The sequence below is a fragment of the Rhincodon typus genome, chromosome 2 (assembly GCF_021869965.1).
Source record: "Rhincodon typus isolate 14 chromosome 2, sRhiTyp1.1, whole genome shotgun sequence".
Taxonomy (NCBI): Eukaryota; Metazoa; Chordata; class Chondrichthyes; order Orectolobiformes; family Rhincodontidae; genus Rhincodon; species Rhincodon typus.
In genome coordinates this window covers 57,387,898-57,412,460 of record NC_063333.1, presented here as the reverse complement: position 1 = coordinate 57,412,460, position 24,563 = coordinate 57,387,898, and the positions used below count along the sequence as shown (strand labels likewise).

General features: G+C 39.9%; 1 protein-coding gene across 1 annotated transcript in view; it reads right to left on the bottom strand.

Moving 5' to 3' along the window:
• The window catches only part of LOC109913433 (contactin-associated protein-like 2), a 1,704,267-nt gene that overhangs the window by 994,268 nt on the left and 685,436 nt on the right, over nucleotides 1–24,563 (bottom strand). Inside the window, exon 5 of the mRNA XM_048610560.1 lies at nucleotides 6,927–7,130. Coding sequence (XP_048466517.1) covers nucleotides 6,927–7,130 — 204 coding nt within the window. The remainder of the gene's footprint in view (nucleotides 1–6,926; nucleotides 7,131–24,563) is intronic.

Sequence of the window (24,563 nt, the reverse complement as noted above, 5' to 3'; positions counted from 1 at the left end):
GGAGGGGAGATTTTGAAGCTTGTGAAATCCACATTGATACATTGGGCATCCGCTGTACCCGTTGTGGCTTCCTCTACATCGGGGAAACCAAGCGGAGGCTCGGGGACCGCTTTGCAGAACACCTACGCTCGGTTCGCAATAAACAACTGCACCTCCCAGTCGCGAACCATTTCAACTCCCCCTCCATTTCCTCAGACGACATGTCCATCCTGGGCCTCCTGCAGTGCCACAACCGAAGGTTGCAGGAACAGCAACTCATATTCCGCTTGGGAACCCTGCAGCCCAATAGTATCAACGTGGATTTCACAAGTTTCAAAATCTCCCCTCCCCCTACCGCATCCCAAAACCAGTCCAGCTCGTCCCTGCCTCCCTAACCTGTTCTTCCTCCCACCTATCCCCTCCTCCCACCTCAAGCCGCACCTCCATCTCCTACCAACCAACCTCATCCCGCCCCCTTGACCTGTCCGTCCTCCCTGGACTGACCTATCCCCTCCCTAACTCCCCACCTACACTCACCTTTACTGGCCCCATCCCCACCTCTTCGACCTGTTTGTTTCCTCTCCAGCTATCCTCTCCTCTATCCCTCTTCTATCCGCCTCCCACTCTCTCCCTATTTATTTCAGAACCCCCTTCCCCTCCCCCTTTTCTGATGAAGGGCCTAGGCCCGAAACGTCAGCCTTTCTGCTCCTATGATGCTGCTTGGCCTGCTGTGTTCATCCAGCTCTGCACCTTGTTGTCTCGGATTCTCCAGCATCTGCAGTTCCTACTATCTCTGATTCAAGGCTAGCTAACCCATCCATTTGCCTATGTTTCATATTCTCTGTGAATATGAGTATATTCAGATATCCTCATCTCAATCTGTCATCACCCGCTATTCCTTCTCCCTCAGACGTTTCTCTGAATTCCCATCTACACCAATCACTTCAAACATTCCCCATTGTAGCAAATTCCAGATTCTCACTACTTTTTAGATCAAGAAATTTCTTCCGAAGTGTCAATTAATTTTCTTTTGGTGACAATCCTGTACTGATAAACCCATAACACTATAAGACGAGGAGAAGTAGACAATCGACCCATTGAGTCCAGTCTGCCATTTGATGTGATCATGATTGATCTGATAATCCTTAATTCCGCATTGCTGCCTTATCCCCATAACCCATGATTTCCTAAGTTAGAAATATGTCTATCTCAAATGTGACTATATAAACAACACAGCCTTGATAGCCCTCTGTGGTGAAGAATTGCATAGATTCACAACCTTCTGACAGAAGAAAGTCCTCCTTGTTTCTGTCTTAAATGGGTGACTATTTACTGTGAGATTATACCCTCCGGTCCTAGACTCTCCCACTAGGGGAAACAGCCTCATCACAACTATCCTTTCTTTCCCCGAACTACAATGAGTACAAGCCCAACTTAATCAACCTCTCCTCATAACAAAATCCCTCCATTCCCAGGATCAACCAAGTGAAGCTTCTCTGGATTGCCCGAATACCAATAAATCTTTCCTTAGATATGGGGATCAAAACTGTTCACATTATTTCAGCTCTGTTCTGGCCAGTGCCTTATATAGTTTAGCAAAAGCTCCCTACTTACTTTGAAAATAAAGGCTAACATTCCATTTGCCTTCTTTATTCCTCATGAGGAAGCCCACATCCCTATGCTGCAGCTTTCTGCCATGAGAGATGGCCTCTAGTTATGCTCTTTTGCACAAGAAGAAACATTTGCTCTGCAGCCACTCAATCAAGACTTCTCATAAATTTAAATACCTCTATTAGGTCACCCATTCGCCTTGCTTTCCCACCCCCACCTACCCCAACAGAAGGAGAGACCCATTCCTGTCAATCATTTCCTGATGCATTGTCTTGTGAATTTCTGGACTCCACTCCTACTGGGACATAGACATTCAAATTGTAGTCATCAACTTGCCTCTTTAATAACTTGCCTGCCTCAGTCTCAGCGAGTCATAAATGATGCTGAAAATACCGTTCAACAGCTGAATAAAGAAACAGTCTCTGGTGGAGATAGAATCCTAGCTGACATTCTGAAACAAACTGGAGGTACATCCCTGGCATGGCAGCAATAGCACATATCTCTATTAAGGTGCAGGAAATAGGGAATTTCAGGGATGTTGTGATCATGATGATATTTTGAGACAAGTTTGATTGCAGTAACACTGCTGTCTGCTACAGAGAAAAACATTGCCAGGACCTTCCTGAACCACTGCCACCCAGCGACTAAGGAGCACCTTCCAGAGTTGCCATGTGGTTCTCACCCAGCGAGAGACACCACAGGCACCATTTTAACAATGCATCAAGTTCAAGAAAAGTACAAGCAACAAGACCATTAATTCTATCTGGCCTTTGCCAACGTTATGAAAAACAACAACTCTGTGAACTATGAAGACTTAAGGAGTAGCCTTCTCAAATTTGGCCACTCTTAGAAATTTGTCATCATCCTCCATCTATTCATGATGATGTGTAAGGCATGATTTTCACCAACAGAACCACCACAGATTCTGTGAAATCTGTGGTCAAACAAAGTGGTGTCACTGCACCATGATTCCAGGAAACTACTTACAGGCATGGTAATGAAGCTAAAAATCTGATAGGAAACTGTTCAGTCTATAACATCTTCAACCCAAAACCAAGATCATTCGAACCTCATTCATCGAACTTCATTATGTGAGTTATACTTGTGGCTATTCTCTCACTTGGCAACTGAGTCATTGTCGACTCCTCCAAAGCTGATGAGAAATGGATATTACACTAAAAACACAGCTATATAAGGTCTTCTTCCATATATCACATCCTCACCCTGAATCAAAGAATAGTTACAATACTGAAGGAGGTCACTCAGCCCATTTGCACAAACACTGGTTTATTTCCTAGAGCCAATCTCCTGCTTTTTCTCCATATTCCTGCACACGATTTCAAATAATCTAAATAATCACCAATTCCCTTTTGAATACCTCAACTGAACCTTCCTCCACCACGTTTCCAGGCAGTGCATTTCATACCTTAATTATGTACTGTGAGAAAAAGCTTTCTTTTATATCACTCTTTTTTGATTACACATCACTTTAAATCAATGCCCTTTCGTTTTTCTCCATTGATTAAAATCAATGGTGAGTTCCTTGAAATAATGGACTGTTATCATATCTTCATAGAATCATAGTAAGTAGATAGTGTAGAAGCAGGCCATTTGGCCCATCAAGTCCACACCAACCCTCCAAAGAGTCCCACCCAGACCCAGCTCTCTAACCTGTCCCTGCATTTACCATGGCTAATCCACCTAGCCTGCACATCTCTGGACACTGTGGGCAATTTAGCATACCCAATCCACCTAACCTGCGGATCTTTAGATTGTGGGAGGAAGTATATGAGGACCAGAATCTCAAACCAAGACTAAGATTATGGATTTCCAAGGCAACTGTAATTCCTACACTCCTATATGCTTCGGGTACTAGTGTAATCTACAGAAAGCAATTTAAAGCACGTACATTGTAACACTCTCAGATCTTTGAAACATCCTCCAAACTCAGAATCTTGCTAAGCACTGATGCACTAATTACTTAAATCCAGCTCCCCTGGATGGGACCTGCCATTCACATGTCCAGAAATAATTACAATATAAGAGCAGAAGTAAAACATTCAGCTCCTGGAATATGCTCCACCATTGAACAAGTCGTGGCCAATCTGTCTGTGTTTTGAATTCCACATTCCCATCTATGACTTTCGACTCCCCTGCATCACAAGAATATATCCAACTCTTCCTTAAAAATATGATCCTGCCTTCATTGCCTTCTCAGACAGGGAATTCTAATGTTATACAACCCTCAGAGAATAAAATTCTCCTGATCATTCCTGAAAAGGCAATGCCTAATTTTAAAATGGCACCCTTGGAGTCACCCACATAAGAAAATATCCTGGCCACATCCGTATTGTCAAGACCTTTCAGACTTTTATATACTTTTCTTAACTTTTAAAATTTCTTACTTCATAGATTTCTTTCTTCATTCTCTCTCCAGTGCCTCTATTATTCTTTTAGAGTCAGAGTTATACAGCACAGAAACAGACCCTTTGACCCAACCCATCCATGACAAACAGGTTACCTGTACTGAACTAGTTCCATTTACCTGCATTTAACCTATATTCCTCTAAACCTTTCCTATTCATGCATCTGTCCAAATCTCTTTTAAAACTTCTATCTGTACTTGCCTCCACCACTTTCTCTGGCAGTTTGTTCCATATACGCACCACCCTCTGTGTGAAAAAGTTGGCCCTCAGCTCCTTTTAAATCTTGCCCCTCTTACGTTAAACCTATGCTCTCTAATTTTGGACTCTCCCACCCCAGAGACTCTGGCTATTCACATTATCTGTGCTTCTCATGATTTAATAAACCTCTATAAATTCACCCTCAGCCTCCGATGCTCCTGGGAGAAAAGTCCCAGCCCATCCAGCCTCTTCTTATAATTCAAACTCGGTAACATTCTTGTAAATCTTTTTTGCGCCCTTTCCAGTTTAATGACATTCTTCCTACAACAGGGTGACCAGAATTATAAAGAGTACTCCAAATGTGGCCTTACCAATGTCCTGTACAACTGTGACATGATGTCCCAACTTGTGTACTCAATGCTCTGACCAACGAAGGTAAGTGTGTCAAATGCTTTCTTCACCACTCTGTGCCATGTTCAAGTAACTATGTACCTGTACCTCTAGGTCTCTTTGTTCGACAATGCTCCCCAGGGCCCTACCATTAACTGTGTAAGTCTTGCCCTAATTTGCCTCACTAAAATGCAACACCTCACACTTATCTAAATTAAGCTCCATCTGCTATTTCATTTCATAAAAGGCAACTAGAACTACATGTTCCCTGGTCTAACTGAGATTGAATGCAACCTTACCATGTTGCAAACCATATAGTCAGGCTATGATGATAATCAATCAGCATATCCTTCAGGGATCCTTCATTGTCTTGAAAAATCAGCCAGAGTTTTTATTCTAAAAAAAAATCTCTTTTTCAACTTACGCCTACAGTCTAGGTCTCAAGCTGGTAATCACTCTTTTGAATGTTATATTTACTTCCTAATTTCTATATCCTTTCAACATTTTTTGAACTTTTCGTTCTTGTTGTATCTGAGCTTGGAGAAATCTGACCACTACCTAATGAATTATTTTCTCTGGTTTCCCGTCATCCTCATAATTGATGTCTGGGTAGTGTGCATTTGGCCTTGAGTTTCTGATAAATGATTCTTATTCACTACTCAACAAAAGGTCAATAAATATCATATCAAGGAAGTTGTTAAAAATACATTATATTCCCATTATTATTTAGATTTGAAAATAAAATACCCAACCTGACCAAAACCAACAAGCTTGTTCACAAGTATTTGACATAAACTGAACTGGTTAGCATTGCAGCTAAGATAAACATTCTTGCACCTCATCACTCCTGATGCAATATAAATTTGTAACAATAATAGCATTATTACTATTCCAGCATTAATGCTATTGCACCTGAGTAATATTGAGTACACAAATATTTGATTGTGAAGTGCACATGTATTTCAATGATATCATGACTCAAGATACAATCTGCAAAAAGACACTGATGTGGCTATAGCTATCAGTACACTATTGGCTTTCTGATTGCTGATTTACCAAATTGATGCACTATCATTAAACTTTCTAAGGTTCTCAGGTCTTATGGGACATCATCCTTAGCTACTATTCATGAAGTATGTTTATTACCCATTTTGCCTCCCAATGTGAATTATTTTATACCAGCGAGAACATGTCATACAACAATCAAATAGGGTACGATTTGTGCCTGAAACCATTGACAACTTTTTACATTTCCATTTACCATTTTTTGACCTTTGTAGTGTCTCTTTTGTTTGCTGCCTCAGCCAGCCATAACATTTGAATACCTTACTGTCCTTTAATAGATCAATTAGATTTAGAAGTGAGAATTTCTGCCTGTCATCTGATATCCATCTTGAAAAATTGTATTAGACTGCTGCCAACTTTTTCTTAAAACAATTTTTTCACTCCACTAAGCTCGAGATTCAGGTCTTAGGTGGTATTACTTAATAAAACCGACACAGCAATCCATCACACCATCAACCACATGAATATTAGCAACAGGTTTGCCTTCAGATTTAATATGATTAAAGTTTAATTACTCTATTGCTGCTTAACATAACTCACTGTTTTCACTGTATTCTATAAAAAGGTAAGCTATTCAGCATTTATAAGCTGATTGTGTAAAGCTGGATACAAGAAGTGATTGCATTCAAAACAATAATTCAGCCTTGCTCCATTGCTGCTAATCATAAATCTTTGAAAGCAAACTGTCGAGAGTTTACAACATCATCAGAGGTGCTCAGTTGATTCACTGCTTGTACTAACACCACCGATCATTATCCTGTGTTTTCATCTAGAGTACCAGAGTTTTACAGCTGGACTTAAATCAGGGGCTGCTACAAAATATTGAACGATCCGTGTTTTTGAAGATTACAGCATTGAGGAAAAAAGATACTTGCGACTTAAATGCTTTTATTCAGAGGTCTGAGAGCAGCACAGTTACAAGATAACAAGATAAAACATTCCAACTCTACTCTCAATTCATGGTTCTAACCTCATCTTGCTCCAAACAATTTCCTATGCTCCGCAATAAAAAAGTGTATATAACAATTTAGTTCACTGATAAAAATAACTGCAGGACTTTTAACAAATAAAAACTACCAGGTTAGTCAAAACAGCTCCATTCACATCAGATATGAAGGTTTGCGTGAGATAAATTTACTAAAACTTTTCTTCAATGTGATTTGTACACAGTACAGCTTTAGGGTTCGTCATTTCACATTAGAGAATGAAGCCATGCTGCCAATTATTTTAAGAACATGCAGAGAAAATATAGATTACCTAAATTCACACGAAGAACCAGCTTTGCTTTTTTGATTTCAAGCGTTATATAATCTCCTTGCTGTCCTTCGCCATGGAATATAACACCTTCATTCTCAGATGTTTTAAACTTCAGTGAAATAATATCCTTTAGTGTTTTCATTTTCTTATTTCTAAACACATAGGATAATGGACTGTAGCCATCAAAATTGATAACATCTGCCCCTGCAAACAGAAAAAACAAAATATATTTAGTGGGTATAAAATAGGAAAATTATAACCAATTTGTCCTAAAATCCAAAACAGCCAACTCAATAGTCAAGTCAGTGTTAAGCATATAATGTATAGACACTTAAGACAAACCATGTCCAATTTATGGAGAGAGGGTAACACACTGGTGGTGTCACTGGATTGGTAATCCAGAAATCCAAGCTAATACGATGGGAATATGTCAACTGGTGCAGTTTAAATTCAACTGGTTCATTTAGTTTTAAGCACTAGTTTCAGTAATGATGATGATGAAACCATCATAATTTTTGTTAAAAAACCCATCAGGTTCAGCAATGTCCTTAAAGTCGCAAATTCTACTGTCCATAGTATTGTGCAAACACATGGTGCTGAAACAGTTAATGTGGAAGTTGTGTGGGACTCCACCTAATCTGATGCTGTCATGTAATCTTTGGGTGGCAATTCAGGCAGTTTTACACTGATCCTAAAGTCACCTCTGGCTTTTGATAGTCTTAAGTCATTATATTTAACATGTCAAAGTACATTGTACCAATTGCTATCATGACAATAAACTGCCATCTTGCTACGTCATATGAGTGTCTCTTCTTGACAAGGTTCATCAATGATCTATCAGCACTATATGTCAACCATCCACAGCCCAGAAAAATATTTACTCGGTCTGACCTACATGTGACTCTACACCTACAGAAATGTGGTCAATTCTTAACTGGTACTTGAAACAGTGTGGCAAGCTAATCAGGAATTTCTGATGAACAACAAATGCTGGACTTGCCAGAAATACACACATCCCATGAAAGGGCAAGGAAAAATAATGGTAATCAAAATCAATTTCAAATCTCCTGTTGTACACAATTTTAACATTCTGTATTATTAGACACAACACATCAGGTCTATGATGATACTCTGGCTTTATGCATTTTGTCTTGGCTTTTTTTTTGAAGAGATCTTTTGAGCCAGAGGAGTTGAGCTGTCTTTTCCGAGACAATAGAGTAAACAGCTTGAGAGGCCTTGGGTTTTTTTTTAAAGAAGGAACAATAGAAGCAGCATGAATGGATGGAATCAGGCTGCTACAGAACCAGGGTTTTAGTTTAGCTTTCAGTAGTTGTGAGGGTTGGTGTTGGCAGGGAACACTGTTACATCTCTCTAATATAGCTAAAAGCTGGAGTTCTCTCTGCTGCCAGAATTGCATGGGAGACAATCTATTTTACTGAATTTGCCTTTGCCAAGGGTGTGTTTATGGGATGTTACTATATTGGAACAGTTGCCATTTAGTAGTTAAATAACCTATTATTTTGTTAGGTTTTCCAATTAAGTAAAAGTTATTCCAATTCTTCTTTCCTTTGTTTGTATTTTAACTAGAGGTAAGAATAAAGTGTGTTCTACTTCAAGCTGAGTAGCATGTCCAATCGAAATACTTGTGGAACCCAGCACCTTAAACTTGCCTTTAAAATAGATAAGTGTTAGGGTCCAGGCTATCTCCTTGATACACTTGCAGGGGGTTTGGTCTGGTCCATAACAGGTCTTGTCTCAGTCAATATTTGGTAATCTGGACAATTTGATAAACAACTCGGTTTCATATCCAACAATCCATTGTGTGCTGTTGCATAGTCATTCATTTTGTTATGTATTAGCTGAGATTTAGTGGTGAGTTTTGATCACCAGCCCCAGACATTCATTACACTTAGATTTTCCCACAGGCTTTTGAAGGGGAATCTGTGATGATTGGAAATCGAAAGCAATACCATGTCCTGTGCAGAGGTTTTGGAAATGGAGCAAGCATTAGCATGTCTCTTTAACCAACCAAATGGAAGAATTCTTAATTTGGCACAGAGTCTGAACTGGGAAATGTAAATTAAGATATTTCATTCAGTGATAAATCTGTACAGAGGGCAAAATACAGAGAGAGAAAGAGGAATAGGATTAAGGAAGACGAGTTCTGTCATTGGCAATCGCTGGCTAATGAATATGATTGTCCACCTCAGAAATTCTGTGTCACTGGTCAAGAATTCTGCAGGTTCTCATGTAATTGATGAACCTGAACTAGGGCCAATCTCCAACTGCACATTTGGCAGGTGTTTCCAGGAGGAGGAAATGGTTTTTGCCTGGAGTTCATTTCTCTGGTTTGTTGTTAAAAAATGCTTTTTTAGCTTTTTCAATTCTTCAAAAATAATTAATATATCATGAAATGAGACTTGTCAATTATTTTGTTTATTCCAAAGAGGCTAGTTGGCAGTAGTTAAGATTAACTGTACCATTAAAGTTTATTTACATTGAAATGGACAACCCCAGTTGTTTTTTTAATCTGGCAGGCAGAATAGTAGGTACATATTGGCTCATATCCTTTGGTCAGCATTGATACTGAGAAGAACAACACCAACTGCAAAGATTACTGCATGTTTACTATTTTTGTGTCTTCCCAGCTAGTACTTCCTCTCCCGCCTGTTGTAGCAATGCTACCATGCAGCCATAAACAAACAGGAACGGTGAGGAGAAGCCTCACAGTAGACACACCCACTCACACTTTTAGCTACTGTATTTAGGTATGTGCTCAAAGATCTCAAATGTGTTCAGCGGATGGTTAAGTGAGTAGGTGGTAAGATGAGGGAGTGGGTGAGTGATGAGGTCACTGAATGCGTAGATGATTGAATGATGAGAAAGAAAGAGTGGGTGGTTGGAGGTGTCAATTATGGGTAGTCAAGTTGGGTTGGGTTGCAGTACTGGGCTGTCAGGTCAGGGGAATCGGGCATTCAGGTTGACTTGAGTCAGGGTTGGTTGACGTTGTCTAAGGCATGTATGGGATGCTGTGTTGATTTCCACTGTTAATTGCAGATTTACATCAAAGATCAAACAGTGCAGAAATTCGAGGGTGAGTACTCAGCTTAGTGTAACATATTTAGACCAGGTCTCTGATCCTGAGCTCAGTGTGGCAAGCATTGGTAGAGGAACCTGGACCATGCAACACAAATAATCAGAAGATTAACTTGCCAATGCAATTACAGTACACATTTAGCACTGACAATTTACTGTTATGAACACAAAAATCCATGTCAATGTTTAACCTGCCACTAGCACATGCTGGCAACTCTGAAACATCACAAATCTGCAAATATCATTCAAAAGGATTATTCATTTTAGTTTTGAAAATATAATCTACTTTATTGTTCTGATAGGTAAATACAGATCCACATTAAATAGATATCAGATCTTCCAATTTGTGTCACTGCTTTGAACGTGAATCTCTTGCATAATATTGTTTTGACAATAACCAATCTTTATGCTATTGGATTGATAGGCAGTAATATCTGGAGAATGAAGCAGATAGGAACAAAAATAGAGAGTCAGTGGGAAAAATAATATTGTAGCACAAGGGAAAGGATGCACTAGGACTCTCACATGGAGACAGGATTGGAAACGAGAAAGGTTTGGGTTTCATGAATGCTACAGTGACTTTAATTGCAAGACAATTTAAAAGATTTTTTTTCTGCAAGTTTCTGATGAAACAGTTAGTTTACTTGGCAGGATAGCTGGTTGTCAGGTACAAGGACTAGATAAGACATAGTGAGAACAAAGGAGATAGGGAACAAAGAAGAGATTGTATTCAGATGTGGGGAGAGATTGTGATGAATGTGAGGAAAATATCCTGGTTAGGGACGATGTAGAGGTGCCGGTGTTGGACTGGGGTGGACAACGTCAGAAGTCACATGACATCAGATTATAGTCCAACAGGTTTATTTGAAAACACAAGCTTTCAGAGTCTTAATCCTTCTTCAGGTGTTAAACAGAAACTGCTGGAAAATTCAGCAGGTCTGGCAGCATCTGTGGAGAGAAAGTAAACTTAATGTTTCAGTTCCAGTGACCCTTCTTCAGAACTTGGGTACAGAGGCTGACTAGAGTGTGGTCATGAGGGGAGACCATCGGGGGAGATGGTGGTTGTGAAACTGGCAACAGGGTGCCTTGTTAGGCTGAGGGGTTTTGCAGACAACACTCAGCTTCTGCCAAAATGGGTTAAAAATTTTAAAACCTTATAAAACAAGAAGCACAACTTCCTTAAAACTTAAATAAAAGAAAAAAACTGCAAACGCAGAAAATCTGAGATAAAAGCCAAAAGTGTTGGAGAACGTCAGCAGGTCTGGCAGCATCAGTGGAAGGAGAAAGAGAGTTAATGTTTCAAATCTCATTTGACTTCTTCAGAAGATGAGCCACATTTGCCTCAAGATGTTAATCCTGTCATCTCTCCATAGATGCTGCTAGATCTGCTGAGTTTCTCCAGCACTTTTTGTTTTTATTCCTTAAAACTATGATCTACTAAACTACTTTCTCAGAATGGATGAGTTATCTACCATCTTTCCCACTTATTTTAAAATGAAAGTCAGCATGTTCAAGAAAGGTTCAGCAGGTGGTCAAATTTTACCTTCTCATTCAATCCAAAAGCATCTGTTTCGGGGTGTAAAATTACTTACAAAAACTTCAAAAAAGTAGATGAATATGGATTGGCTGCTTCAAAGGGAGGAGGATTCAGCACAGTTCTATTGTTGTTATCTCTATCTTCAAACCACAACTTTCTGATTTTTTAGTTAAATCAATGTCAATAATTACCAGAATTGACCAACTTTTACATGCATTATAATCACTGGGAACTTTTGGAGGCAAAAATATCAATGCATTTTTGCAAATAATTTTAAAATTTTGTGAAGAGGCAAGAAATTGAGCTGGTGTTAGTCACTAACAGTCCCCATTAACAACTATTCACCCTCCCAGTCTGATCGTTAGCAACTCCTTTGTCTGTCCAACAGTCTTTCTTTCTTTTTAGGCTCTATCCTATCGTTTACTCTCTACCCCACACACCTCCCTATTTTCTGCATATAAGCTGATGTTTTCCCAGCCACCATCAGTTCTGAGGAAGGGTCACCGGACCTGAAACGTTAACTCTGTTTTCTCCTTCACAGATGCTGCCAGACCTGCTGAGCTTTTCCAGCAACTTTGTTTTTGTGTAAGAAATTGAGCTGGATCCCTCTACACTAGTCCCACTCTGCAACAGGAGTTTCTACAGGGCACATCACAGGAGTATAGTTTGTCCGACTTTCTTTCAACCTAAGTCATGCATTCTTAAACGCTGAAATGCTAAATAAATAAATATGGTGGTATATTCAGTCTGACTAACCTCTGTTTAAAAGCGTATCCTGTTCACCTTTCGATCATCCTTTCTTACTTATTTTTTCCTTCTTATAACTACTAAAATAGGATTTTCAAAAGAAAACCTCTTCGTCCTAGTTTAACGCCATGTGATATGATGTTTCCTTTAACAACCCCATGCTAAACACTGTGATGTATGCATCTCATTGTATGAAATTTGGCTGCCCTGACATTGATTTCAACTTCAAAAAACTTATAATTTGTTGTGAAATGTTTTAATATATCCAGGAATCACGTAAGTCACAATGTAAATATTTGCTCTTTCTTTTTCTTCTCCATTCAGTATAGGAGTGGGTGGCATAATTATGAACTCTCCTGAGTGATTACAGTCCTGTTATTAATCACAGGTATGCAATTTTCTTTCAACAAAGCAGATATTTGAAACCTTCTTATTGCATTTCATCTGATGATATTGGCAGTAATTCAGTTTTCTAGATACTTCAACCACACATAATGTATTTCTTGTGGCTATTTATGAAGTATATGTACCCTCCTTTCTTTGAAAAATAACTGTACATTTCTTAGATAGTAGGAACTGCAGATGCTGGAGAATCCGAGACAACAAGGTGCAGGGCTGGATGAACACAGCAGGCCAAGCAGCATCATAGGAGCAGAGAGGCTGACGTTTCGGGCCTAGGCCCTGTACATTTCTTAGGCTGGACTTTCACAGCAGTAGCAGTAAAATGAAATTCCTGAATCCAGACCTGGAATAAAACCGTTTTAAGGAGTTGATAGATTGCTCACAACTTATATGTGTTTGGTAGCCAATTAACAGCCATGGGAGTTGGAACGTAAGTGTGATGACTTCAGTTTGGGGCCCATTTAAATTCACTATGTGGCTGTAGTTCTCTTTTGCGGAGTGAAACATCAGAGAATATTTCAATTACACAATGTCTTAGCTGAAACATAGGCCTCGAATTTGGGGCAGGCAGTGAATCTGGAGACCATATTGAAAGCTGTGAAGGAGACTGCTATGATTTGTTGTTTGTTATGTACTATTGTTTGTTTGTACTATTATTTGTTATTGTCTGGCTTTATGCAGTATATGAATCTAGGGCACAAAAATAAATAATAGGATTCCAGGGTTAAATTGAAATAGTAAAAAGAATGTTTTCTTGTACAAATGTGAGCAAACAAAACATATGCACTAATGATTAAATAAGTACAGTAAATTGGCAAGATCAAGATTCTAAACAAAATGCACTATATATAGAACATAGATTCCAAAATTCAGAATTGGCATGATGTTCATGGGGATAACAGACAAACAGTGGTCAAACACCACACAGACTGCATTTTAATTGGCCAATGGTATCAAGCCAGATCTTACCCGGATATGGGTGACAAAGTCACACAGTCATATTGATCTACAGCACAGAAAAAAGCCCTTAGGCTCACTGAATCTGCATCAGTCAAAAAACAACCACCTAACTATTGCAATCTCATTTTTGAGCAATTGGCCAATAACCTTGTATGTCTTGACGTCGCAAGTGTACATCCAAATACTTAGAATCATAGAGTCACAGAGACATACAGCATGGAAACAGACCCTTCAGTTCAACTAGCCCATGCCAACCATGTTGCCAAACTAAATTAGTTCCACTTGTCTGCGTTTGGCCCATATCCCTCCAAACTTTTCCTACTCACATACTTATCCAAATGTCTTTTAAATGTTGTAATTGTATGTCTTGAGAATTTCTGTCCCTAAAAGCAGTGGGTTCCAGATTCCCACTCGGTGAAAAAAAATTTCCTCACATCTCTTCTAAACCGCCTGCCTCTTACATTAAATCATAGTTCCCAGTTAGAATCATCATAGAATCCCTACAGTGTGGAAACAGGCCCTTTGGCCCAATGAGTCCACACTGACCCTTGGAGCATGCCACCCAGACCCACCCCATCTACACATCCCTGGACACTACGGGCAATTTAGCATGGTCAATCCACCTAACCTGCACATCTTTGGACTGTGGGAGGAAACCGGAGCACCCAGAGGAAACCCATGCAGACAGGGGGAGAGTGTGCAAACTCCACACAGATAGTCGCTTGAGGGTGGGATTGAACCCAAGTCCCTAGTGCTGTGGGGCAGCAGTGCTAACCACTGAGCCACAATGCCCCCCCCCCACCAAAGTTATTGGCCCCTCCAACAAAGGAAACAGTTTCTTCCCCTACTACACTGTCAATATCCTTCATAATTTTATATATTTCAGTCGTGTTCCCTCTTCATCTCCTCTGCTCCAAGGGATGCCACCTCAGTCTATCCAATCTTACTTCAGAACTGAAACTCTCCAGCCCAGACAACATCCTGGTAAATGTCCTCTGCAACCTCTCAAGCAAAATCACATCCTTCCTATAATGTGGATTCCAGAACTGCACACAGTTCTCCAGCTGTGGCTTAACCAATTTTTTTTACATTTGCAATATTACTTCCTTGCTCTTAAAACAAACCTGTGCCTTGGCTATTAAAGGCGAGTGTTCCAAATACCTTCTTAAGCACTCTATCCATCTCTCCTGCTTCTTTAAGTGACCGTTGTACATGAATACAAAGTTCCCTCTGAACCTTGGTGCTTCCCAGAGTCCTAGAGGTTCATCATGTATTCCTTTGCCTTGGTTGCCCTTCTCAAGTGTATCACCTCACACTTATCTGTATTCTTAAATACCATTTGCCACTGAGCAGCCCATCTGACCAGCTTGTCTATATCCTTGGTAATCTAACGCCATCCTCTTACTATTTACTACCCCACCAATGTTGTATCTTCTCCGAACTTACTGATCAACATGCCTCCATTCAAGTCTAAATCATTTAAATAACAACAAACAGCAGGAGCCCCAACACTGATCCCTGCAAAACTCCACTGGATACAGGCTTCCTGGCAGAAAAACAAACACCCTATCACCATCACCCTTTGCTTCCTGCAGGGGATCAACTCTGGTTCAATGAAGAGTGCAGGAGGCCATGCCAGGAGCAGCACCAGTATACCTGAAGATGAGGTATCAACCTGGTGAAGCTACCAAACAGGACTACTTGCACACCAAAGAGCGAAAGCAGCAAGTGATAGACAGAGCTAAGCACCCTACAACCAACAGATCAGATCTAAGCTCTGCATTCCTTCCACATCCAGTTGTGAATGTTGGTGGACAATGAAACAACTCACTGGAGAAGGAGGCTCCACAAATATCCCCATCCTCAATGATGGAAGAGCCCAACACATCAGTGCAAAAGGTAAGGCTGAAGCATTCGCAGCAATCTTCAGCCAGAAGTGCTAAATGAAGGATCCATCTCAGCCCATTACAAAGCTCCCCAGCATCACAGATGCCAGTCTTTAGCCAATTCAATTTATTCCACAAGGTATCAAGAAATGGTTGGAGGCATTGGATACCACAAAGATTATGGACTCTGACGGCTTTTGAGGTCCTGCTTTTAAATCGCTTTCTTAGCTTCTTTAATTTGCTTTCAGGACCTCATTCTTCTTCATATTTTTGCCATTGGTAGCACCGTGGGCTACAATTTCTGAGTCCTAACGACCGCCCCCCCACCCCCCCACCCCCACCCCCATCCCCACCCCAGAATATGTCATGTAGCTCCTCTGGTGTCAGGGAGGCAGCATATCATCTTGGAGTCGCATCCAAGGACACAGAAATAACTGCATGTTCTCCTACTTCATGATTTCCCTATCATTCTGCACTTGCCTTTCTGTGCAACACAAATTGTTGGTATATTAGTTGAAGCAGTCACTTTATCCAGGATATGTTACATAGGAGGAATTAACAACTCCAGTAAAAGATGGCTTCTGAATATTGGAATCCACAGCAGCAGCACAAGGTCATGGGTAGTACAGCATGCAAGAGTCCATCTAGTTCATGTACGCCAAAATAGCCCTCACTTTCAACAGGAGATCCTTCATTAAGAGTGTGGCCAACCTCATATATGACAGCACTTGGAGTGAATGCAGAAACTGTTCAATGTAGCGGATTGCTCAGGGCTGCTAAAAGGCATAGAGATCTATGGAGTAATGCCAGTTCCTCGCCAGCTAGTGCTCCTCTTAACCAGCTGGAGCATCGGCTAAGAATTAGGCTGACACTGAGGTGGATGAAGGATGCTTCCATCGTCATTGGCCTCCTTAGAACCTCTGTATTTGGAAACCAGCATATGGCTGCGCTACTATTTCAGACCCTTGTTAGCTTCCATTCTCACCCCTATGGCACTCAGAAAGTGAGCCCAAGTGTCTTTTGGTTCCAATTCACATTCCAGTAATGTTAAGATATCCTGGGGATGACATTAAGATATAAAGAAGGCAACAGAATAAGAAAAAGAATGTTAATATCGGTGCATGTGAAAGAAAAAGACACAGTTGTTTGATAAGAGTAATTGGAAAGCTGGTCAATTGAAACCGAGAGAAAAGCCCAAAAAATCACCATGTTTAACTAAAACAATCAAGTGAAAGTAAATGAGTAACTTTTGGGAATAATGATTTAATTACTGTATGAATATATTCTGGTATGAAATTTCACTAGTTCAGTTTTTATTGGTTTTGTTGACAAAACTAGGAAAAAGTCGAGAAATTTTCTAGTGTATTCTATCTCTGCTATAATATTTTCACAGTACAGTAAATGCCTTCCTGCAGTGACAATTTTTTGTTTAACAATTGAGTTACAATTGAGTTACAAACAACTAAAATAGCAACAAAGAGAAAAAAATGGATCTCAGATTTGTAAGCAAGCGTTATGCATTATCTAGATTAGTAACAATGCCACAAAACCAAATGTGACTGCATTTGACTTCAGAAGTAATGCTCCTGTCATGATTTCTTCAGTGGTATTAATGAACAGTTCTTAGTGTGCCTAAGGAAAGCATTACAGCAACCTATTTTCATTCATATACTTAGCTGGCATCATTGATTTGAAAAGTGTTTCAATGGTAGTTAAAAATATGAGACTGAGCTCAGACATAAGCTCAGATGCAATGATGATACCCTGGTGTTCAAGCCAGTCAGTCTCAGATTTGAAGGTTAGGTTGTAGTTAAATTCAGAGAGATGTGATCAGATAGGTGGCATTTGAATGTCATGTCTAATTGATGTCTATGGATCACATGACTGTTGATTCTAAAAGCTTAGAAAGAATCAGACAGTAAAGCCAAGAAGAAGACTACAAATGTTATTTCTAACTGCTCCAATGCAGGAAAAAAAAACTTCATTGCGATAATGGATTGTTTTTGGTGATATTGTCCTCAAAAGCTTTCTCAAATCAAATCATATTCCCCATAGAGATCAAGTTACAGTCCAATGATAAATATAACATTTGTAACATTGGGAGCTTTCCGCTAAAGAGAAATTACATAAAATCTGCAACACAGTAAAGATAAAACAGGAAAGAACAAACTGAGAGCAAGCCCATAATTCCAAAACACGTATACTTTCCCCACTCTGGAAAAGTACAAGAAGATTTTTTTTTCTATTTGTTGGGCTGTGGGATTCGGGGTCCTGGCATCTGTTTCTTGCAGGGACTTGAACTGAGTTTGTCTCTGTTAAACGCCATGCTTCTAATGACTAATCATTTGAAAATGGAAGCAACTTACAGCAGAGGTCACATGACTATGACATGTTACTTTTTGACAGTGTCCTTACAAATTCATTTCTCCAAACATCCTCATTTTAATAAAAATAGCAAAAGAGAAGCATGCACTATAATTTGTAGTCGCAAGTTACCAGCACTAAGAACATTTTCATTCATGAGCAAAGCTATATGTTGATTTGAGTGAGTGATACTTTTGTCAGTCTCTGCATATGCATTGCACACATGATCTTTAAATCATGTGGGTCTTCTAATTGTATGCATGTGGGTGCCTATTGGCTTTTTATCTAGTATCAGTTCGTTCTTAGGGTGATGTTTCCTCTCCGGAAAGTGTTGTTCCCATGTCAAGGACTTGATCAAGCAAGACACTTGTCTTCTGGATTCAATAGCTCTGCTGGGCTGATGACTTGCTAAGCAGATCCAACTGTTGATGCTAGTTGATTGATCCGAGTGTAAGTTGCTTCTGCTTGTGTGCTGCAATACCATCAAACATCCTTAGCAGTGAGCTTGTGTAGAAATTCACATACTGATGAAAAGTTAGGTAAGAGTTTTGATAGGTAGTTCATGAATCCAACAAATCATTGTACTGTTTTCACATCTGTTAGTCACTGCATCTTTTCTATAGCTCTCACCTTGTCAGAAGCCAGGGTAAGTCCTTTTGCTAAGGACTTTTCTTCAGGAATCTTCAATTGCACTTTTTTTCTTTTTCTGCTTCAGGTTCAGGTTCATCTGTAGAGCTTTCTTTTTCAGTGACTTGAGATTTTTACTGTGGTCTACATTGGCTTCTTCTATTGCCTCCTCAAATCCATAGACCAGCAGATCATTGATATTAGCATTCACTTTGAAAAAATAACTGGCCATATTTTGCTTTCTATGCAGGTACGCTTCTGGACTGGTGGAAATGTCAAAAGGCATGTTCAAAGATCTCTATTTTCATTATAGCATCCAGAATATAATCAGAAAATTACTGTTTTCATTCAAATTTAGTTGTCAGAATATAACTTTCACATCAGGGATAGTAAAGACTTTTGTCTTGGCAAGCTGTGGAAAAATGTCTTCAACGGGATAGTGAGATCTCTTCAAAGGTTTATTGAGATCCTTTGGATCCATGCATACTCCCAGATTTCCAGCTACTATGCTGCTGCTCCAGCCTTTAGGAATTGCCACTTGCTTGCTCCCTTCTTTTCCATCTGATCCACCATAGTGAGATTTGAATCTGAGTTCCCAGAATATTATGCAGGCATCCAGTAACAGACTGGTGATAATGCCACTAGGTTATTGTCTGCTCTCATCTAGCATGTGTGTTGTTACCAGTCCAGGTTTCAAGCTTGCTTCAGCTTAGATGAGTGGATATTGCTAAGTGTATTCTATCTGGAGGTGCAAGTATTCATTCCACCCATCATATCGAGCACAAAGCTTCATTTGTCCTTTTGGGATAAGCATCATTTCACCACATAACCTCAAATTTTCTTTCAAGAGCTTAGTTTCCAGGCCACCATCTTGAACCACTTTACACAGTACAGTTCATGATGTTACATGAAGCATCAATGTTATCTGACACTTCACATTCAATCAATGCTCACTCTCTGTGTTACCATTCTAATAGTCTCAAAACATTTAGACCTGATGTTGTTGTAAGGTGTACAGTGATTTTTCAACTCATTGTGGGACTAGTACATCTCTCTAGTCAATTTTTTGGGCTCGTTTTGCTTCTTCCTCAAGAAGCTCTGTGTCCAGAGTAATTCAGCTTCCTACAGTAAGGGCACTACTTCATCCATATTGGCAAGCTTCCTTTTCTTTTGTACGATGCACTTTACAATATTTATTCTGGCCTTGATCTTTTTGCCAGCCCTTCTGTAAATATTTTTTCCTCTTTATTCATTCACAGGATGCACGTATCACTGGCCAGGTCAGCATTTATTGTACATCTCCAACTGTCCATAGTTAAGAGTAAATCACATTGTTGTGGATTTGGAATTGCATGCAGGCCAGGCTAGGTAAGGACAGCAGATTTTCTTCAAGAATTTTGTCCCCAACTAGTAATTTCAAATTTTTAAAAAATTGAAATCAAATTTCAAAATCTGCCATGGTGGGATTTGAACCCATTTAGACAGAACATTAATCTGGGGTTCTAGATTATTATCCAGTAACATTACCACTATGCTATCACTAGCCCCTTAAATATCATGAGTGGGGTGTATGTACAGAAATCCAAAAGAAACTGTATTTTTGGACAATTCTGTCTGCTTAAAGATAATCCTGGACAAAGATAAATACTAAGACACATTATGGTAAAATGAGCACAAATGTTATTCGTTATCCAGTCATATGTAATATAAGCTCTAGTGGGGGAGGTAAAAATAAACTATTCGATTAATAACCTTTCAATTATCTTACCATGATGGGCCATGAGCACCTGATATGTCTGTCTTTGTGACATGATTGAAATTACAGCTGGTTGAATGGCTTAAAGATATAATTCTGAGATTTTAAGTAAGTTGCTGTTTCACCTCGAGAGGAAGATGAGGACTCTAGGCTGAAGTGGTAGTCTGCCTCAGACCTCTATCTCTGATTCCAAGTTGTGGCTTGGAAGAAGCCTACACTTTGCCTGTAAGAAGGAAAACTACCAGGCCTCACTAACCAAGGAAATGATCACTGAGCACTGACTACCAGAAAGTTGTAACTTACATGAACTGATTACTTAATACCACTGGATTTACAACATAATTGCAACTTGTAACCTATTTCCTCTCCTACACTGTCTTCCTTTATTTCTTGAGTGGCTAGGTGTTTAGACAGAGTAGTGAAAGAATTTCCCTGTGGTTTGAATGCTTTATCAAAACACAGTGTCTTTGATTTAATCTTAAAGATTTTTGCTGTCAATGTATTTCAAAAATTGGTATCTGGAAAACAGGGCTTGGGGGAATCAACCTTCAATGTCATCAGGGACAGGTGTTGCGAAATTAGGTAGAGTAGGACATTAGGATTTGGTGCTTGTGAAATGCTGGGGTGGGGGGGTGGAAGTATTGCGTGGTCCCTTTAAAAGATCAGGTGCTTTTTCTGTGCTAAGAGATTTAAAATGGATGTCTGTGAGCAGCAGCTCGAAAGTTTGCAAGGACATAGACAGCACTCGAATTGAAACATTTGTATCAAAAGGCTGTACAGTTAGTAGGCCAAGAAGCAGTTTTTACCAAGACAAAAAGCTTTTGAATTTAGCCAATCAATTTGAACCAGGCACTTAGATACCAAAAAACCTATTAAATTTAAATCTGATGATTTTGATAACATAGGACTAATCCTATTGTAAGAAATATTGATGTGTCATTCAGGGCATAAAATAAGGGGGAAGTTGGACAACACCCCAGAGCTAACTGCCATCGTCAGAGCTAACGGCCCTCAGCTCTCAAGGGAGAATCACTGGCTCTCACAGCCTCCTCTAAGTCTTAGAGAAAGTACTGTCTAAATAACAACAGTACCCACAGCACAACTAGTTAACATTCCTGACAGAAGAATGACGGAGAAGGCGTAGAACATTCCGGAAGACACATAACCTGGCTGTAATGTCAAGAGACTAAATTCTTGTATTCATTGGAACAGCATACCATTAGAATCATACTTTATGTGGGATTAGTTAAGAGTTAGAAAGGATTTATTCAGTTGGTTAATAGTTCTGTTAATTTGTTCACTGTTAGAGTTAAATAAATAAATTGTTACTTTTTGATTTTAAAGTGAGTGTCAGGGCTTTATTTTATTTAACCACTAGAAGTTGCTGAAGAGCAGCTGACACCACTTTTCACACTCCCTTCACTGATTATTGGGCGAGGTGTTCCTCTTTGGGTGTTTTGGTTTTAGTTCTCAGAGAGGGGTCCATGTCCATTTTATAACACCGGAAAAAAGAAGGGAAAAGGATAAATTTAACGATACATTGCTGCCTTGTGCTTCACAGAGGAAAAGCAATCAAAATTTTAACTTTTCCGCTGTTCCCCTTTGCACCAGGGATGTTTTTCTGATACGTTGCTCATCCTCAGCCTGGAATGTCTCTCAATTTAATGCAAAACATCATTGACTCTCCATCAATTGATGACTGACAGCCTCAGAGCTTTTGCACATGACGATAGCTTTCTCGAGAGTAAATTTCTCCTCTCTCAGCAGACAGGCTATCACAACAGAATCTCTTCATCTAAGACAATTGTATCACTAAGAAGATCATTTTGCAATTGTCCTAACTCATAAGATTCAGTTGGAAGATGTATCAATGCAGTCACATACCGCTTAACAGTCTCAATATCCTTTTGAGCCTTACCATTGAATATATACCATTTGTAACATTAGGAGAGGGTTCAAAATATGTCTTCAAGGTATTCCAAACTTCCGCAATATGATTTTCAGTTCCTGAATGAGATCCAGTGTGCAACAATTTGGAGCATCTTTCTTCAGCACTGCAGACTTGGTCCAGATTTCTTATTTAATTCTGTTGCTACTTCATATTTGTGCCTTTGGGATATGGAGAGATTCCAAATTTGTCTCATGTTGCCTTAATTTCCACAATTTATACATGGGAAATAAAATAGCAAAATTCAGAGGTGAGGTGAGGGTGACTGTCCTTGACATCCAGACCACATTTAACTGACTGTGGTAGTCCTCGCAAAACTGGAGTCAATCTGAGTTGGCAGAAAACTCTCCACTGGTTAGATTCACACATCACACAGAGCAAGATGATTGCGGCTGTTGAAGGTCAGTCACCTCAACTTCAGGACATCTTTGCAGGAGTTCTCTCAGGGTAATGTCCTTGACTCAGCTATCATTAGCTGCTTCATCAATGACATTCCCACCATCTCAGGGCAGAAGTGGAGATGCTCATTGATGATTGCAGAATATTCAGCATCATTTGTGACTCATCAGACACTGAAGCAGTCCATATCTGAATACAGCAAGGCCTGGACAATATCCAGGCTTAGGCTAACTAGTGGCAATAACATAAGTGCCATGCAAATTGCCAGGCAATATCATCTCCAACAAGCGAGGACCTAATCTTCGTCTCTTGACATTCAATGGCATTATAATCACTGAATCCCCCACTGTTAATACCCTTGGCTGTACCACTGACCAGGAACTGAATGGGATTAGCCATATAAAGAAAGTAACAACAAGAATGGGTCAGAGGTTAAGAATCATCAAATAACTGACGTTCTGATTCACCATAACCTATTCGTCATCTACAAGGCACCAGTCAGGAGTGTGATGGAATACTCCCCACATGCCTAGAATACTGCAAACACAAGAAGCTTGATAGCATCTACAACAAGCAGCCTGCTTGATGGGCTCCACATTCACAAATATTCCCTCGCTCTGCCACTGGTGCTTAGTAGCAGCAATGTGTACCATCTATAAAACACTCTGCACAAATTCACTAAGAATCCTTGGCAGCATCTTACAAACCTATGACCACTATACTACACAAAGAAAAGGGAGACATGGAAACACCACTGCCTGAAAGTTCTACTCCAAGCCAATCACCATCCTGACTTGGAAGTATATCACCATTCCTTCAGTGTTACTGAGTCAAAATCCTGGAACGATCTTCCTAACAACATTGAGGATGTGCCTACACCAAGTGGACTGCAGCAGTTCAAGTAGGCAGTTCACAACTAAATTTTCAAAGAACAAGAGGAAGGGAAATAAAATGCTGAGCCTAGACAGCGGTGTCCACGTCCCATGATTGAATAAATAGTTACACCTAGAAGTTTGGGAGCTGCAGGGCAGCCTTCAAAATGAAGACAGCCTCAGAGGGGTAACAATTTTTTCGTTTTGAAGAGCCAAACAGACAGGCTCCACATATTGGAGAGGAAACCCATTGTGTGGCATGTTTGAGGCAAAGATTTGCTGGTGCCTCCTTGACAGAGCCAGTTTCTGGAGGGGACCTCTTATGCTGACTCACACAGGGGCAGGGTGGGTCACTCTGCTGCCTTCAAAATGCACGCAAATGTCAAAAATCACTCCTACTTGACACTTGCATTGGTTCCCTGCTTCTTTAAATGGGAGCTGATGCCAGCTTGTCTTCAGGTGACATCCCCGATGGTGAGAATGCATCAGGGAGGCATCAGGAAGCACTCCTCAGAAAGTTTCCAGCTTCCTTGCTTCCTAGCCTGCCATTTCTGTTCTGAAAAAATTCAATGCATCATTTTAGGTCTCTCTTTCTCCAACGCTGTCTGAGTAATGGCTGTAAAAGACAGCGGTTGATGCCGCCTTATTAACTTCAGTGGTGGTTGAGCTACTGCATCAGTATTTGTACTCTTAATTCCTGTAGGTGTTCTCCTACTTAGTCACTGTAAATCTAGTATATGATCCACAAAATCCTTAGAGAAATGTCAGAATTAACATTTACACCATTTATCTGAGCATTCTGCTGATGTCCAAGATTTCCACTAATGGTGGATAGTATGAGAACTTACAAAGAAAATGTACCATGGTGTTTACATAGATTATTTGCATTTTAATTAACTCCAAATTATTCCACAGCTCCAAAACCCACAAGAAAACACCATAGTATCTAACTTGTTTCAGAGATAGTAGGAACTGCAGATGCTGGAGAATCTGAGATAACAAGGTGTGGAGCTAGATGAACACAGCAGGCAAAGCAGCATCAG